General features: G+C 33.8%; 1 protein-coding gene across 1 annotated transcript; it reads right to left on the bottom strand.

The window, feature by feature from the left end:
• Positions 1–1,653: 1,653 nt before the first annotated feature.
• Positions 1,654–13,863, bottom strand: LOC126819272 (RNA 3'-terminal phosphate cyclase). The gene is made up of 11 exons (XM_050547223.1): positions 13,705–13,863; positions 12,560–12,660; positions 12,156–12,299; positions 11,308–11,431; positions 10,577–10,635; positions 10,177–10,318; positions 9,598–9,722; positions 9,152–9,210; positions 8,327–8,421; positions 7,740–7,844; positions 1,654–6,831 (listed from the first exon to the last, which is right to left on the bottom strand). The coding sequence occupies exons 1-11, from the start codon at positions 13,756–13,758 to the stop codon at positions 6,754–6,756; spliced, it is 1,086 nt and encodes a 361-aa protein (XP_050403180.1). The 5' UTR covers positions 13,759–13,863; the 3' UTR covers positions 1,654–6,753.
• Between the last annotated feature and the right edge of the window lie 6,346 nt (positions 13,864–20,209).

The following is a 20,209-nucleotide window of genomic DNA, read 5'->3' as shown; positions in this document are numbered from 1 at the left end:
ACTGTGACTTTCATCTGTGAGAAACTTGTGTAACTATTGCGCTTTAATGAGTGTACACAGTTGGTGGATACATTATAATTTGTTCACCGATTACAAAAATCCATTAACAGTTTATTTATTTAAAATATTTTAAACCAGAAGTTGTTTTTAGAAAACTGCTACTACATTTCTTGTCTCAAATTAAAATAAAAGTCAAGTATAATGAATGCCTTACATATTTTCATAAACAATACTAATTTGTATCTTATAATAATGGTTTCAAAAACTAGATTCAAATTTAAAATATCTTTATGTAAGAGGAGTCAGAATTAAAATATATTAAATATTAAAAATTGTAAATTCAAATAATACAGGAGGTTATATTTTTGCTGATTGTATAAATTAATCATCTATTCAAAATAATATGTGAAGCCAGGTTTCAGTTCACAGACTGAATACCCAAGATTATACTACTGAGGACAACTTTATAGTTTTACACATAAAACTGTTTCTCAAGATTCATATCTAATTTCATATAGGAATTAACACAGTCTCAGACTCTTCTGTTTTTCTTGACGGAGCACAAACCCATTTCTTTACTTAAATATACAACAATTGATTATTCATATTGTATCATAAACCGATTGTTTTAAAGAATTACATGAATTGGCTCACTGTTATGTCATAAAGATGAAGTGAAAGATATATTTTTTTTTCATGCACCTACCAACCCATATCAGCATTAATTATCTTGACATGAAAAACCTGGGTTATATATCATGCACATGACATTTGTAGATTACCTACCCTCTAGCTATAGGTAACTTTGTCAAGATAAGGGTTAATGTTGCCATACTTGTCTTTATTTCTTTTTAGTCCTTGTTTTTTTTAATGTAACAATACCTGATTTGGATTTTTCACTAAAATATCAAATTTTATTCAGCTTAATCTTCAGTAATATCTACTCAGACCTCTCTACTTGGATTCAATCAGATTTAAAAAAGGCCTATCAATTCTGCTCAACAAAATGGTGGCAGGCTTAATACATAGCAAGCAACATAGATCGATTGAATTTTAATTCAACATAACTTTGTATATACCAAATTGAATCAAATTTTTGGATTGTTATTGCTATTAGGGATTAATCTTTCACAATATTGTAGTTTGCAAGGGATTCCAATTGCTCTAAAATGATGGTCAGCTCAAATTCTCATTACCTTCTACTTATTTCATGACATAACATTTTTCTGTCTTAGAAAGTCAGTCAGTTACAGCAGAATAACATTTTTCTATCCTTGAATATTGAGGTCAGAATGGAATCTAAAGAGAGAGAGAGAAATGGGGCTTAATGTCCACTCGACACAAACTAGGTTATTTTGGGACTAACACATAGTTTCAACTCTATTTCAATAATTTCCTTGCAAGTCAGGGTCTTTAGCAGTGGGAGGAAAACTAAGGACCCAGAGAAAACCTACGAGGTTGGACAGGCGACCATACTCCTTGTCACGTACAAATGGGGAATCAAAACCAAGCCAGCTGACTGAATGACAGACCTTATGATACAGCGCACACACACAAACCATTCGGCAAACCTTGCATCATGTAGATAACTATCTAAAGAAGACCTTTAAATTCATTATTTTTGTTAAATTTAAATAATGGACATTAACCCACTTAATGTGTCAAGAAGTTGTATTTTATTAGATCTACTTTAATACATTTACAAAACTGTTAATTTTATCATAGTTATTTGAGCAACATTTATAGCACAGTTTTATTTTAGGCCAATAAATGGCACACTACGCTCGCCAGGAAATTGGCAATTCGAACAATAATATTGGCTTATGAATGCAACAACAAGTAAGGCTGATGTCACCCACCGTAATCCTAAAATAAATAGATGACAATTGCACATTTATCTTTTTCTAAAGCATCCAGTAATTTAATCAGTCTCATTCAATTAGATTTTGGCCAAGGTATTGATGTAATGAAACTACACTCCTAGTTTCATCAGTCCCATTGAATTAGAATCAAAGTTATTATGCTCCAAAGCATCGCCAAATCAAATTGTTTATCTCTGTTTACAGCAGCGTAGCACCACGGTGACAGCACCCCTCTCCTCCTACTAGGTCCAGTCCCTAAATATTAACAGCTCCGTATAGTGGTCTTATACTAACTCTCACAAAAAAGGAAGAATTGACAGGCAGATCTATAGCTTCTTCCCATTTCTGATCCACTAGTTCATTAGCTCCCAGCAATGACAGAAAAAGCCAGGAAATTGACTCAAATTTTCATCATTTGCTAGGCAGGATAACACCCCGAACCTCCCTTCAGGTTGCCTTCGGCATCCCAGCCGAGGAATTAAAAAGTCATGGTAAATAAACAAATACTAACAAATGGTAAATTCATGCTAATAAGTACAATAATTGTAAATACAGAATTCAGTTTTAAAAAACAAATGATTAATTAATATCCTACAGCATAGAAAAGTTTTAAATAACAACCTTATTAAAACAATTTTAGTTTTAACTTGACGACAATACCTACTGCATCTACAAGAAATTCCGAATATAGAAATGTCATTAATAACATCTTAAATATCATATTTATAAAATATTGGGTGGGGGGGGGAAACTAACACAGGAAATTACATCATTCGTCAACAAAGGGAACATCATTCGTCAACAAAGGGGTCAACAAAGGGGACATCATTCGTCAACAAAAGGGGTCATTTATTATTTTATAATTTAATACTCTGTTACAGGATGGACATAATTTCTAGGGACAGAAATTCTTTTAAAAACAAAGTGGAATAAAACCTATTTGTAACCATTACAAAAATACGTAATTGTTTTTAAACAAGAGTTTACTTTTATATTAATTCATTCAAGTTGGTTTTGGTAAAAATACATATACATTAAGTTTCATCAAAATCGAATAACAATTGTGACCTGTAAGTGTTCACAAACAAAATATGAACGGACCGAGCTAGAAGAGCGACGCCTTATAGGCCTAATTGCCGGCACGTCCACGTGAAAATGTAACCGTAAATTGTTTTTATAGAATTTCTATAGAAAACTACACAAAATATTCTACAGGATTGCAAATTGGTCAGGTCATTTTCAAAATTCTCTTTAGGGGCTTTATTCATAGAGGGTGGTTCCCAGCGTGGTTTCCCATTGATAGTGGAAAGTGGTGCAGGATGGAAGGGCTGCCAAGGAATGGGTCTTGTTGTTTCGATTGTACGGATTACTCCAGTCATCCCATGGACCTTATATTATAAGGCCCATGAAATAACTGAGGCACAGTGTACACAGCGTGGATGTAAAAAAAATCCTGGCAGTTGGAATTTAATTATGCTGTACGGGCAAAATATCCCCCATAGCACACCCATTCTATGGCGTACGCCTAGTTGGTGCAGAAAAGTAGGATATTAAACCCCATTCATTCATTCATTCATAGATGTACCGAGTGGATGTTTAGTAGTTTTAAAGAAGGCAAATTTCGATTCTTTGGAACCTAAAATATACGTAAATATGGGCGAAAAAGCACATACGTAAATATGGGCGAAAAAGCACATACTAATGTAATACTAGTGTATATAAACTTATATACATTCATATTTTGAATTTTCTGATCACATGTTCATCGAAAATTTATGAGCAGTCCAAATTGAATGATTGGCTTCAACCGACTGGAACTATCGTCGTTGCTTTAAGGTGGACCCATTTTCAGTAGAAGTCAGTTGAAACCAGTTAATGTCAGTTCTAAGATCGACAAAACCCCGGCTTTAGGCATAAAGACAATGGGAGTTGAAAGACATAAATATCATACCTTCAAGTTTATTACCAAGAAAAGCCCGAAGCATGCATGATCTATACTTTAAAATAAACAGTTAATCAAAATTAATATGAAAGATTTGCCGAAGGCTCACAAACCTGCACTCTGACTTTCATCTGTGAGAAACTAGTGTAACTATTGCGCTTTAATGAGTGTACATAGTTGGTGGATAGATTATAATTTAGTCTGAACTAAAAGATGACCCCATCCCCATATCATTTGTTCACCGATTACAAAAATCCATTAACAGTTTATTTATTTAAAATATTTTAAACCAGAAGTTGTTTTTAGAAAACTGCTACTACATTTCTTGTCTCAAATTAAAATAAAAGTCAAGTATAATGAATGCCTTACATATTTTCATAAACAATACTAATTTGTATCTTATGATAATAATGGTTTCAAAAACTAGATTCAAATTTAAAATATCTTTATGTAAGAGGAGTCAGAATTAAAATATATTAAATAGTAAAAATTGTAAATTCAAATAATACAGGAGGTTATATTTTTTGCTGAATACCCAAGATTATACTACTGAGGACAACTTTATAGTTTTACACATAAAACTGTTTCTCAAGATTCATATCTAATTTCATATAGGAATTAACACAGTCTCAGACTCTTCTGTTTTTCTTGATGGAGCACAAACCCATTTCTTTACTTAAATATACAACAATTGATTATTCATATTGTATCATAAACCGATTGTTTTAAAGAATTACATGACTTGGCTCACTGTTATGTCATAAAGATGAAGTGAAAGATATATTTTTTTTTCATGCACCTACCAACCCATATCAGCATTAATTATCTTGACATGAAAAACCTGGGTTATATAACATGCACATGACATTTGTAGATTACCTACCCTCTAGCTATAGGTAACTTTGTCAAGACAAGGGTTAATGTTGCCATACTTGTCTTTATTTCTTTTTAGTCCTTGTTTTTTTTTAAAGTAACAATACCTGATTTGGATTTTTCACTAAAATATCAAATTTTATTCAGCTTAATCTTCAGTAATATCTACTCAGACCTCTCTACTTGGATTCAATCAGATTTAAAAAAGGCCTATCAATTCTGCTCAACAAAATGGTGGCAGGCTTAATACATAGCAAGCAACATAGATCGATGGAATTTTAATTCAACATAACTTTGTATATACCAAATTGAATCAAATTTTTGGATTGTTATTGCTATTAGGGATTAATCTTTCACAATATTGTAGTTTGCAAGGGATTCCAATTGCTCTAAAATGATGGTCAGCTCAAATTCTCATTACCTTCTACTTATTTCATGACATAACATTTTTCTGTCTTAGAAAGTCAGTCAGTTACAGCAGAATAACATTTTTCTATCCTTGAATATTGAGGTCAGAATGGAATCTAAAGAGAGAGAGAGAAATGGGGCTTAATGTCCACTCGACACAAACTAGGTTATTTTGGGACTAACACATAGTTTCAACTCTATTTCAATAATTTCCTTGCAAGTCGGGGTCTTTAGCAGTGGGAGGAAACCGAAGGACCCAGAGAAAACCTACGAGGTTGGACAGGCGACCATACTCCTTGTCACCTACAAATGGGGAATCAAAACCAAGCCAGCTGACTGAATGACAGACCTTATGATACAGCGCACACACACAAACCATTCGGCAAACCTTGCATCATGTAGATAACTATCTAAAGAAGACCTTTAAATTCATTATTTTTGTTAAATTTAAATAATGGACATTAACCCACTTAATGTGTCAAGAAGTTGTATTTTATTAGATCTACTTTAATACATTTACAAAACTGTTAATTTTATCATAGTTATTTGAGCAACATTTATAGCACAGTTTTATTTTAGGCCAATAAATGGCACACTACGCTCGCCAGGAAATTGGCAATTCGAACAATAATATTGGCTTATGAATGCAACAACAAGTAAGGCTGATGTCACCCACCGTAATCCTAAAATAAATAGATGACAATTGCACATTTATCTTTTTCTAAAGCATCCAGTAATTTAATCGTAGAAAATTTGCATTATTGATTTTGGCCAAGGTATTGATGTAATGAAACTACACTCCTAGTTTCATCAGTCCCATTGAATTAGAATCAAAGTTATTATGCTCCAAAGCATCGCCAAATCAAATTGTTTATCTCTGTTTACAGCAGCGTAGCACCACGGTGACAGCACCCCTCTCCTCCTCCTAGGTCCAGTCCCTAAATATTAACAGCTCCGTATAGTGGTCTTATACTAACTCTCACAAAAAAGGAAGAATTGACAGGCAGATCTCTAGCTTCTTCCCATTTCTGATCCACTAGTTCATTACCTCCCAGCAATGACAGAAAAAGCCAGGAAATTGACTCAAATTTTCATCATTTGCTAGGCAGGATAACACCCCGAACCTCCCTTCAGGTTGCCTTCGGCATCCCAGCCGAGGAATTAAAAAGTCATGGTAAATAAATATATAATAACAAATGGTAAATTCATGCTAATTAAGTACAATAATTGTAAATACAGAATTCAAATGTTTTAAAAAAACAAATGATTAATTAATATCCTACAGCATAGAAAAGTTTTAAATAACAACCTTATTAAAACAATTTTAGTTTTAACTTGACGACAATACGACAATACCTACTGCATCTACAAGAAATTCCGAATATAGAAATGTCATTAATAACATCTTAAATATCATATTTATTTCCCTGTAACTATATTTTTCTACCAAATGGATTATTTCTTGACCTTGAGCTGTTTGTGTATACAGCATATTGATAGTCTTAAAGAAACATGACAAATAAGCAATAAATTATCTCAGCACTGATGACATAGGGCAACTCAGTCTTACATGTACTGGTATGTCACCATTAAGTTGACATTATCCCCATTATTAAAGAACACTTAGGGAGCCTATTGCTCAGCACTACAGTATTCAGAAAGTATATATCACTGGTTTTCTAATCCTATTCCTTCACATTCTATCATATTTGTTGTTTCACTAATTTTCTTTATATTAAATTTAGCCTGTAAATAAAAAAAAAAATAGATATTCAATTTAAAAAAATATGTAATGGTAAGAAATGTTCTTGAAATAATAAGTACACCAGACACTAGGACCACATTTTACATGCCCAATGTTCTACGGATTGATTGGCTGATTTTCTGAGGAAAAGGATGGAATAATAAACTAGCAGTTGCAATGCAAGATACGTCCATATACAATCAGGTGCCATAATCCACAAAGTTATGGAACGATACATACCAATATCGAAAGGAACCTATATTTCAAGTTTCATCAAAAACGAATAAAAATTGTGACCTGTAGAGTGTCCACAAACAATATTTGGACCAAGGGAATACAGGAGCGACGACAATATACAAGTGGGTGTATAAAAATCACTTTATGTATACATTTAGAGCAAAATCAGGGTCCATAATCCACAAAGTTATGGTCCGATACATGCCAATATCGAAAAGAACCTATATTTCAAGTTTCATCAAAATCAGATAAAAATTGTGACTTGTAGAGTGTCCACAAACAATATTTGGACCAACGGAATACAGGAGCGACAACAATATACATGTGGGTGTATTAGAGCAAAAGATCAAAACACTGAAACTTTTATATATTATCCTTTAGACAGGGTCAAGTTTACACATATGATTACGATTCACAACAGAAGGAAGGTCAATCATCTGCATATGTTCAGTAGATCATTGGTCCTTTCACTATGCTGAACTGAGGGCATGTTGAATGTGTACGTATTGGTAATTTAATCATAATATCATTTTACTTTCCCAGTATAAAACCTTGCATTCTATATAAAATATTAACTGAATATTTGTGTATTCAAGAGAAATAACTCTGTATATATATCTTTAAATGAACATTATTTTTATTAGTTGATGTAGTAAATGTAATATAACAATACCTGAGATAGTAACTGAGCAACATGTATAGCTGTTTGTGTATGTAAACTTACAGGACCACACAATACTTCAGATTTACCTTTAGCTAATGCCATTAATAATATCAACTAAAAATAAAAATATAAATCTACATAAATAAAATAAAATTATGTGATATCAAATTAACCAGCAAGACCCAGTGAATATTTTTGGCCATCGAACTTGGGCCTCTACCAAATTGGAGCTGGGCACGGGTGAATAATGCTTCATCACCGAGCTCCACCTCCACATTATGTGGTATCAAATTAACCAGCATGAAACCATGAATGTTTTAGGCCATCAAATTTGGGCCCTGGGCAAATTGGGCACCTCCGCAAATTTGGGCTTTGGCAAATTGGGCCCTGTGTGAATTATAATAAAATATAAGCAATTACAAATCCTAAATAAATTGACGGGGGGGTGGGGGGGAATAAAAATTCAACACAAATAGATCATTTTGGGACTAACAGTATATTATGCTGGCACATAGAAGTGATTAATTTATTTCCTATTTTAATTAAAAGCCTTTGTTAATTCATTCCTTATTCTCCATGTAATGATATCTTATTACCTGATCTTGTAAATAATCATCTACACATCCTCCATGCTGTAAATTGTCTACTAACATCTGACCAGCTACAGTACCAACTTTCTCTGCTGGTACACCTATAGATACAGTATATTACACTAGATATACAAATATTTAATAGGTGACGGGGCCTATGATACCTTCAAATTTATGCGTAATCCTAAAGAATTTTTTAACTTTCCAGACAAGATCTTCTAATTAAAAAAATATATTAAAAGTTTCAAACTTTTCAGACAGGAGATCCTAATTAAAAAGCTCTAAAAACAAACTGGTTTCATCACAATTAAAAATGTTTTCAGGAGAATACCCTTCAATAACAGATGGAATGTGCATGTGGAATTCTTCAATGGTACCGAGATCAATGATCAAAACCCGCACTTTCGCCATTGATTTTTAAGGATCTTCGGCAATCCGGTACCCTAGATTCGTAGAATTGGCTGAGGTGTGCTCAAGGTTTAAATGCTTTGATGTTAAAACCACTCGTGCGTCATTCTGTTGATAATCAAGGTAATCAACAAAGACCAACAACAGTATTAATCTTACCGATAATTGATTGGTGATTGCTTGTCAATCTTTTTAGGTGAATACCGATGGATTAAGGGCGGATTATACAATGTTAATTCAATGCAAATCGTGTGATGGGATCGCTGATTGATGTCTTTTTCTCCTCAACAATTAAAATCTGTTTTGAAAGAGGCATTAGCACTTTGAAGGTCTTTACAGCCTAGTGATATTTTTTTTTTGAATTTTACTATATCTATATATTTATATCGCAACAGTGATAGTTCCTCTTTAAATCTTACTTACCCTTTTTACCCAGCCCAGAACCAGATAGTAAACAACCATTTGTGGTTTCTGCTACTACCCTGTAAAAATAAGTAAAACAGAAAATATATTAAACAAAAATTGGTAAAATATCTTTCATTATATAATGGTGCCTTTAAAGGAATATAAGCTCTAATCTAATACTTGACTTCACCCGGATTTCTGTTTTATTTTTTTTAAATTACCATTCTCAGCCAATCACCTTCTAGTATTATTGACAATTCAGCTGCTATTAGTCTGATAATAACTTTACAATCACCAATGAATATTAATTTTATTGTTTTAACCATACCTCTGATAAACAACTTAGTATTTTATTATATTACATAAACCAGAAATCGGTCATATTTTATGTAAATTCTTACTAGTTTGGGGTTTTTTTTTTAGACTTCAATTTATATCTAGGAATCTGTCAGACTATAACTTACATGATACCACAACCAGATCCCACAGCTCCATGTTCTGGTTCTTTAATAACATCTTGTTTTATATCAACATCTCGATAAAACTCTTTTATTTTCTTCTCAGCATAATCAGCCATTATCTGGGCTACCTGCAAATATAATACAAGAAATCATTGTTAAGTCCATGGCAAACTATGAATTGACTGCAACATGAAATAATTCCAAAGTATTCTTTCGTACCCTATTGTAATATATAATATCAATATTATGAACAGAACAATTTCCTGTGATTCATTCAGTCTATTATTTAGATTGTTTTTAAAGATGTTAGTTATTTGTATAGTTAAAAGTGGCAGCCATAAATAATCACACGCTACATCCGATTTTGAATACTAACTGTCAAGGGGTCTTTTATGTGTATACAGGACCTCACTTTTCAGTCCCATGTGAACAACTAGACACTGTTCCTTGACATGCTGGAAAAACCTTAAGGTACTTTCTCAGCTAATACTGGGATCAAAGTTCTGGTTCATAATCTACAGCCCCTATCTCATACATTCAGTCCATGGGAACAAAGATTTGATCTTACATATTTAAACTTACTTTAAGAGGTAAATTTCCCGCAACAAAAGAATGTATAGTAATAAGTTTTATATCTCCTCTTTCTAATAATTTTATACTATTTAAACATTTTACAGCTTGAATATCTACTCTTACTTCTCCTCCACCCTTTGGGAAGAAACCTCTGTTAAAAAAGAAAGATAACAATAAAATAAACCATTTAGCAAACTGTTTTATGTATGAATTTATATTATTATGTATAAATGTAATTTTCATTTCATTGTGATAAAAGTGTTAAGAGGCCACATATTTGACAACACAGAAGGGAAAATATTTTGAACAACTTTTGGAATGATTTATCTTTTAAAGTCCATGGAAATCTTCACAATGGGAAGATATAAAGGGAAACAACTCTATTTTATAAATTCTGCATTGATCATACCTTCTTTTAATTTGGAAATCAAACTGTACTCCTAACTGTGCTGTCATAGGTCCAAAAACCTAAAAAAAAAACAAACATGAAAAAAAAAAACCCTACAATCTGTCCACAGAAGTAGAGATAAGGATTTGTTGATATGGTACCTTTGATTTTTGATACAAACACAGACTGGGGCTTGAAAATTAAAAAATGCTGTCATCCTCTCCTAATGCAATGATATGGGATTTAACATCATACTTTTCTGCACCAACTAAGGTAATAAGGACAGAACTCTACTACACAATCAGGTTTGAAAAATTTCTAACAAGAACACTTCCTGTATAACATTCACTTCCAAAATAATAAAATATAAAGGAAGAGATTACTTGGAAATTTGCAACTGAAAAATTTGGACCTGTAGTAGAGTGTCTGCAAGAGATAATGGATGAACTGATAAGACCAATGGATTTGACAACATACCTATAAGACCACATGTTTTGTTGAATATATGGGAGTGAAAACATGTACTGAGACAGTCAAAGATCAAGACTTTATGGGACAATGAGTCTATGCTGGACAGAATAATTTGGAGTCATTAGTCATGTTAACTGTGGTTTAACCTCGTTAGGGAAAACATAAGAGATTTTCGGATACAATAAGCTGAAAGTTGGTGGTATAATACTATACAAAGATTGGGTATGGTATAGTTATATGGATTGATAATAATATTGATACTTGAAGAATTTAAAACTTACCAGATTAAAGAAATCTATTGGGGGTGCCATGTCAGCATTGGTGCCACCTCGTAATGTTAAAGAACTAGGACTATCACTATACAACAAACATGGCAGTGCTGCTTGTAGTAATAAACATATACTCCTGAAATATAAATATCACTAAATTATAAGTCTGAATTCAATTAATGAATAAAGAAGAGCGATCAACTCAACTAAAATAACCATGCATGATTTGCATTTTTCGGAAAATGTCAAAATTTTTCACAGCTTAATCCATGCTAATTGATTATTAAACATTTTTAAATTAAAATTAAGAAAATACCAATGCTATAGTATCTCCTGTTTGGATTCAATCAGACTTAAAACAGGCCCATCAATTTGGTTCACAGCAAATAAAGATGGTGGCATCTTGTTAAATTAGCAATTTCTTATATCTTTGTACATACTGAACAGAACTGAAATATTTTGGACTGATGTTCCTATTAAAGATTTAACTTTCCCAATATTGTAATTCGCAACGATTCTATAGCGCTAAAATTATGCATATATAGTTTTTATGTTAAAATTTCCAAGATGGTCCTTTTTTTTTAAAGTTAATATTTATTTAAACAGTTTCCCAATTATTATATTACATTAATGTTCAATTAAGTATAACATTTCCATAACTTTAAAGGTCACACTTTTTGCATTTAGAGCAACAGTATAACAGCTAGACTAGTTACTAATTTCACAAATACTATTTAATAGAATGGGTAGTGGTACAAAAAAAAAAAAATACAAAAAAAAGATAACCATTTCATAAATGAGTTGTTGAGTTACTTGTAATGTTGTAGGCTTATTTACAAGCTATAGAACAAACACCTTACCCAGCAGTTTTAGTATCAGCCAAATAATTGCCTCCCTTCACTTTTCCTGGTTTAAATGATATTTCTGTTGACTGTACTCTTCCACCATTTAATTTACCACTACAAATTTCAGCCATTAATTGTAATCCTGATAAATGTTGAGGCCTGAAAATTAATTGCACCAAAAGCAGTTGTAATTCAGTTCAGGGGGTACATTTTTGCCATTATATTGGGTATTTGATATCACTACTTGAAGTAGTCAATAAATGGACTTTTTCTAATTTGTACCACTCGAGCAAATTGTTATTTTGATAAGCAATTTCATTTTCATTAAAACTCTGCCATGTAAAGACATTACATGAAAGATTCAAAAGTCACAGATCCATATAGATTTATAGAAAACTATGGTAATTACTCAAACTTACCTCAAGCCAGGATTACTACGCCCAGCTCTTATTTTATTCACTGATATTGGACAACTTAATAAACAACTTAAAGCAGCAGCATTCCGTAAAATCTGTCCACCCTGCAATTATGTGTGAATTATAAACTATTAATATTAATACATTCCAAATGAAAAATATTTGTCCCACCCTGTGAGCTGACAAAGTCGCAGCCACACAGTCCCACAGGCCATGTTTCCGACAATGTCAATGTCTTGGATCTTATGAACATATTAAAGTAAAAGTGGACAGTGAAATTGACAGAGAAGATTAAAGCAGCTAAGTCTCTAACTCAATATCATCCCAAATCTTCAACATTGAAAACACGAATTATTTGTCAAATTAAATCAACATTCATGTTGTGATCCTACCAGGAAAAGATGGGCCTCTGATATCCAATATTTAAGACAAAATAAACATTTTACCATTGGTACACGAATCGTGTACCATAATGCGCTTCAGCCCCAGTTGTATCAAGAGACTTGAGGGACGAGGCTAGACACCTTGCACCAAATCAAACGGCGTATGTAGACTGGAATAACCAGACGCTAGAAATTTGCACTCGCTTCAGACTGCTGGCTTATTTCGCCAAACATAACTGATTTGAAATTGGAGTAAAACGGAAACTATTGAATGTAAATCAGTTTATATACATTCATATTACAGTATTATATGCGTTGCGACCCACTTTTGTCAATTTCTAGGTCCCAAATGTTAGCGATTTAGCTCCTTTAACACTTTCAACAACAAATCAATTACTCAACGTACAGGCTGAGTGGACTGGTAAGGGGAGATTTAATTAAGTCCAGTCAGGACTGGGTTGTAAACTTGTAAGTAGGCCTACTAGTACTAAAGTAGTGGCTTATAAGTTGTAATGCATAAGTTTAATCAATTTAATTTAGCTATGTCAGGGATTTATAACGCTTCTGGCTATGGGAACTCGCCAATTTAGGCGCCATTCATACCCCCCCCCCCCCCGGCTAGCACAAACGCCCCCCCCCCCCCACCCCTAAAAAGCGACCATCCATCCATCCATCCATCCATCCATATATAACATGGCTGGTATAAGTAAACAAAATAAAAGTAGACTGTCGTCAGGATCACACGATGAATAGACCGTTTCATACCCCTTCTAGCATACTGCCATCTATCTTAACTTCATCTTTGTCTGGCGAAGCCATCCCTAAACTGTTTAAAAAATTTAACTGTGATCAGGTAAATAAAATATATCGAAGACTTTCAAGCATAACTACTCAGTTGACAGAAATTACCACATGTTACTGCAATATCCGGTACATTTACGCAGGCGTACTGATCAATCTGAACGACAGACTCACCCTACCTGCAGAGAAATGACTCTGACACAGTGAATAGCCATGATATCCATATGACGTTATCTAAACGTCACAGGCCATGAGGTCACATCAACAAACAAATGTAAACACCATCATTATGATCATTATCAACATTACAAGACATAATGTTACATTGTAAACAATAGCCTTCTTGCAGCCTTTAGGATTGTATAATCCGTACAGAACGTCTTATCGCTTCTTCCAATGATTTTTCACAAAAATAACATCATCTACAACTCTAGATTTGACGTCGGCATATTGGCACTATTTTGTGCTTCGGTCGTGTCTATTTCAGATATACACAATCAATTCTGTAAATGTTTTTAGCGTGGGGATTGACTAAATGTTAATTTATTTCAGTTCTAAACAAAAATTTAAAACTTTAACGCAATTTTTAAAAAATAGCCAAATTCTGGCTGGGATTACTGAGCAAAATGGCCATTCACTGTATACGTGCGAAAAAAAAGCCAGCTACCATTTAATTTTCGTACGTTAGTTACGTACGGCGTACTGATGTTTCAGGGAAAATATCCACTTGGCAAACCTTGATGGATTCCGTTTCTCTACATCTTGCCTCGGCTGTATGACGGTAAGTGATATGTAATTGCGATGCGACACCTTTTTACTTATGAGGAAAACTTGCCACTTTTAAAAAGAAGTGTGTAGAATTTTCAGTGCAAAGTTGTCCTTGTTTGAAGAAAATCGGATAAACTTGAAAGAAAAATAGCTTCAGACTTGAAATATTTGTATGATAAAACATTCTTCACAAGGCTTCGTCATGGGCAACCCCGTTGGTAATCCGGGAACTTGAAAGTAGTTTCAATGGCGGACTTCGTCATACATCCGAGGCTAGATGTAGGGTACTGGAATCTGCTGAGGTTTGCCGAGTGGGAAAATATCCTGAAGGGGAGACAAATCGTTTTAGAATGGATGCAGACCAATGATGTCGACTTCATTGATGCGGACTACCATATATTTCGCCATTGACCTTTTTAATGTTAATTTTCGTTGACTGGCTCTAACTTTTCCCTAAAGACGCCTATCACTGATGGAGCAACTGGCGGCAATGGCTCGCCACAGAGCTTTGGATATTATATGTAAGCTGGTTGTTTCATTAAGGCTTATGGTGCGGCTGGATTAAGACCTTAACTGGCCTAAGCACACGGCTTCGCAGCGCCCATCCCCACACATCTGGTATCAAATGATTTATGATGGTCAAGATCACAACCCCCAAAAATCAATGCCGGGCGTAAAACCACAGAAACGAACAGCTAGCGGGAAAGCGTGCAAGAAAAGGGAGAGGAAGCAGATCATCGACCTCGGGCGAAGCATCAAGCTAGTTGGCAATGTTAAGTCAGACTAGTGGCTAAGCATCAAGCTAGTTGGCAATAAAGTTAAGTCAGACTAGTGACGAGTGGGTTTAGTTAATCTCTGATTTGTATCCACCAATTATTGTTATAATTCTTTTTTTCTGATGGCTTCATAGACGTTAATACTTCTACACTGATCATACACAGTAAAATTTGTCCCAAAATTTGTTCAAATCGATCTGCCCTTACGGAAATCATAATCATCAAAGTTGTTATATTGATTTCAAGACGTCATTTTGGGGTCACCTACAGTAGAATACCATCGCGGTCCACGAACATCGAGGTCAATATGGCAATTTTAAACAAATATACTTTTCATTTAATCTTCTTAACATTTCAGTCCTGAATTTTGTTAAAATTAAACAAAAGTGGACTTGACATGACTGGGATTTATAATTTCGTCAACACACAAAACTTCGTTTTTCCTGTGACTAACACGTGGTAATTATTCTGTTTCGTGCTTACACGTGCATTGCGAGGGGCGGGGAGGAGGGGTGTGACCGGACATATTCATAACTGTTTTTATAAACAGTTGTGATAGCCCCACCCCCCGCCCACCATCTTGAAACGGGTGGTGTTTAAAGTATCATTCTAAAAGTACTTGGTTCATTTTGAGTCTAACGTACTGTTAAAGTTCATCTACGTGTGCAATGCTAGCGAAAATCATTTTGCCAGGACAGTGACTTTTTCGCCCACTCTCCATTAAATTACAACTGTCAATGGTTCTTCTACATTAACGACAATGAGTACAGATTCCACCCAAATAACTCGGTGAAAATAAATTGTATGGATTTACATTCCAGGAAAATTCAGCCGTATAATAATATTATAGAACTGTTTGACGTTATGACTATTATGACGTCATAATCGACTTGCGTTATATCCGCCCAACTCTAATTGTATATCTATGGTTACTTATTGTCTTATTTCTCATTAGAGGTTAATTTTTCAAACTATCAACATGTCTTTTAAGACGAGTTTACAATTTTTAACTAACTTTTTTTTTAATTCTATCTGACATCTACTTTAAATGCCTGGAGCTATTACATGTAAGTATACTTTAAAACAAGCTTATAAAAACAAAAGATTGATCTAGCCAAATTATGGAAATCTCAACATTTTTATTTAAAACAACAATCTTTATTTTTAGAACTTAAATGTAACCAGGAATCAGTAAACACCATGTTTAAAGGGTTATGAGGAGAGAGATCATTAAAATATATTTGACTGCAACTTGAATTGAGCCCAATCAGCTATTCCCTTGATCAGTCACTATGACAAATTTTTGGGAGTTTTGTTCTAGAATTATTTTTTTAACAGGCGTGGACTGAATAATCATTTATTTTTACAAAATTATTCATATTAACAAAATTATTTATGGAGTGTATAGTTGTTTATCTTCAATTTTCCTTAAGTACGGTGAGTGAACATGTAAAATTATTTGAATACGATGATCAAAATAATGATTATATTAGCTTCGGGGATTTCTTTTATTGTCTTTAATTTTTATAAAAATAATATTTTTTTCTTTCTTCTTTCTTCTACAGATTTAGCATGTATGGAAACTGTTTGTTTATCTGTTTTCCTGATTACTGATTTAGGTAGATATCTTAATTATAAATTGCTCTATTTGGATTTAAATAAAAATATATTGTTTGGATTGATTTGTATGACAGGCTTTCATAATTACATATTTAGTTTCCTGCATCTCACATATATAGGGACATTCCAAGAAAAGTCTATGCACAAATTCAAAGTATGGCCAATGGAAATTTACAAATAATATTTGTAAATATAATTGGAACAATTACTGTAGTTGTTATGCCAAATATCTGATAAATAAATATATTTTACATATTTCTAAAGGAGCCTTGGCGAATCAGTGAGTAATGCACGACCTCACTAACCTGGAGGTCTGGGGTTCGATCCCGGTCTTGGTAGAGAAAGTCCCTCGGGATTTTCCGTTTTGTTTTTCTCTTTCAAATCATATACATCCATCTATTAAAAAGGGAAATGGGGCTTTCCAACCTTGGACGCCTCCCTGCAAAGACATTGTGTCTTTGCCGAAAAGCTGGAGTGGTATTGTTACTAGGTTGAAGGCCTTAAATCCTTTTATTTTGGGAACTCACTGTATTGCACATAGACTGGCACTTGGTTCATGTGGTGCCGCGGATCAGGTAACTTACCTTATTAAATACCAGGAAATTTTAAATTGTATATATAAGTATTTTGAAAATTCACCCAAAAATCTTAACAAACTAAAATATATTCAAAACATAATGTCTGAAAATGGTACAAGATTTAAACAGATTTCAGGCACAAGGTGGTTATCATTTGATGGGGCTGTTCAAGCAGTTTTAAAAAATTACTCCAGTTTAGTAACTGTCTTAATGGAAGATAATACCCCCAAAATTGTTGGTCTTCTTAAATCTATAACTTCTGTAAAATTCCTTTATTGTACATATTTTCTTTCTGGTGTGTTAGCGGTTCTTTGTAGATTAAGTAAATGTTATCAAAAAAATGATATTATGTTTTCCAATGTAAACCCTTTGCTTCAATCCTCCATTTATCAGTTAAAAAACATTGCTTCTGGAAGTTCTGGATCTAATCTATCCAAATTTCAAAACTTGATATCAAGTGACATTGTCCTTGATCAGTTTGGTGAAGCCTCATTTATTTTTGAGGATCAAATGATCAGAGATGGCTTCAAGCAAAGGGGTGATGCACAAACTAGTTGTTATAAATTTATTTTAAATGTCATAGCTAATTTGAATGCTCGTTTTGAAGAGAAGGGAGATGCTGTTGTATTAAGTTGATGTTTCTAGTTGGATACCCACAGACAGACCGTTTCATTGGCTAATACCTCACATCAGCCAGAACGCGGGTTATATAAGAACTCTTCCAGATCCTAGTGTAGCTTTTCTGCGATATTACCTTAGGTGGAAGTGGACGTAAAACTCTAGAAACGAACGAATTCCTAGTGTAGTAAAGACAAGTAAAACGAAGTTTTGAACTATAAAAACAAAACGAAATAGGATCTGTGTTTTAATCAGATTGATTCGATGTTAGAACACTATGCTGTTTGTTGGTCAGTACTTGTTATCATTTTTTTTCTGTTTTAATAAATTTATATAGCATTCTGTGAGTCGTTGGATTACAAGGTTACATATTGTTGTTGTAGAATATTTGACGAATAACAACACATCTTCTTTCGAAGCCTTATCGATTTAGCGTTGTTACCCAACCTATTTATTTTGAAATTCAAAGCTGATTTTCTCTAGTGAAGTGATAATACTCTTTCAGCTCAGCGACATTTTGTAGTACCATGGGTCTTTTATCAGACGTGGAAGGCTGGCCACCTAATCCGGTCGCCACATCATGCACTCTCATCTTACTACATATCTTAATTAGCCTTTGCTTCCTTTTCACGTTGTGTATTTTCTTCTTACTATCTTCGCTGTTAATACGATTATCTTCTCATTAGTGGGGAGTAATTAATTATAATGATTGGTTAATTAGTCTAATGGGCCGAATACAACCCTTATATGGACAGTGGAAACTTACCTCCAGGAGTGACAGACGTGTTATTTTGTTGTTAACCCAGAATTAAATGTTTGCCAAATTATAACTCTTTTTATGTGTAAATCCGTCACTCATTATTTGAGTGCACGAGAACTGACTTCTATAGAATGTGTGAACCAAATAATTAATATTTAACTACCCACAAAGGTTATATATTAAACACCTCATCATTAAAACAAGCCAACAGTGAGACTGATGCCCCCCCCCCCACCACCACCAATTCAAAAATATAAATATGATATCTATGGGGTGGGGACACGAGACAGAGAAATCTTTTGAAAACAGACTGTAAATGATGCATTATAGAATACCAAACCTGCAGAAACTGATTTGGTTACCATTTCATCAAACCGCCATGTACATTGATGTGCACGTAAAAGATCCCTTGGCTGTTGGAATTCGATATAAAGTAGGTCGTAGTAGCGCTGTCCGGGCAACATTTCCCTCATGGCACACTGTATGGCGTATGTCCGTCTTTATTAGCCTAGTCGGAGCAGAACAATAGGACGTTAAACTCGGTTCATTTCATTTTCCTCATGACACGAATCAAGATATTCACAACACCAAGATCTCTTTTTCTAATGTCTCGAATAAATTTCTAATCTCTGTTTAGCCTAAGCACAGAATGATCAACACCGCGGTCAGTTAAAACATTCACTTTACGAACATTTACACCAAGTTTGATCAGTCCAATGCGATGGTTTTTGTGTTCAAAAAAGTTAGACGTACGGACAAATGGACGTCTGCGAAGCCTTAGACGAGCTCTTTTTAATAAAACACATTTCTTCGAAAAACGGGGGGGGCAATTTAACAATCACGAAGTTATGAATTATAATCTAAAAATAAATTCGTTAGCACATCATGGACACACTAACTTGAAAAAGGATTGGGGTGATCAGTCCTGTTTTTTGTTGTTTCATAGTGACGTCATAGTTTGACCCCCCCAAACCACAAATTCCCTATTAATGGCCGACTATGACTTAGGTTTTTCTATATTCAACTATTTTTTTTTTATGTTATTTTGTTGATGATTATGGCCCATATATTTGCTAGAGGCCTGTAACTTCCACTGACTTTACGGTTCATTGCCCGACAATTTTAATACCTATAACATACGCAATACAAAGATGAAGTTATGAACCTATATATCTATTAATTTAATCAAGCGTAACGTTGAATACGAGTGGTTGAATATTATTACAACCGTGTTTGTTTGAGTTCATATTAACCGTGACTTTTTTATAGGTCAGAGAGGAGTGACAAATAATAACCAATCTCCTCAGCTAAAGATTTGACGCCAGATTCACGCTTGTGGTTGTTATCAG

This window comes from Patella vulgata, chromosome 4, assembly GCF_932274485.2.
Source record: "Patella vulgata chromosome 4, xgPatVulg1.2, whole genome shotgun sequence".
In the NCBI taxonomy this organism is placed as follows: Eukaryota; Metazoa; Mollusca; class Gastropoda; family Patellidae; genus Patella; species Patella vulgata.
Note: the sequence above shows the minus strand (reverse complement) of the source record. Positions and strands in the feature narration are given on the sequence as shown.

Bases quoted from the DNA above. Each gene is read 5' to 3' on its own strand.
- LOC126819272 (XM_050547223.1), bottom strand. From the start codon at position 13,758: ATGGCTTCGCCAGACAAAGATGAAGTTAAGATAGATGGCAGTATGCTA. The intron at 12,300-12,559 runs GTAAGTTTGAGT...ATTAATTTTCAG, and splicing joins CGTAGTAATCCTGGCTTGAG to GCCTCAACATTTATCAGGAT. The intron at 9,211-9,597 runs GTAAGTTATAGT...TTATTTTTACAG, and splicing joins GGATCTGGTTGTGGTATCAT to GGTAGTAGCAGAAACCACAA.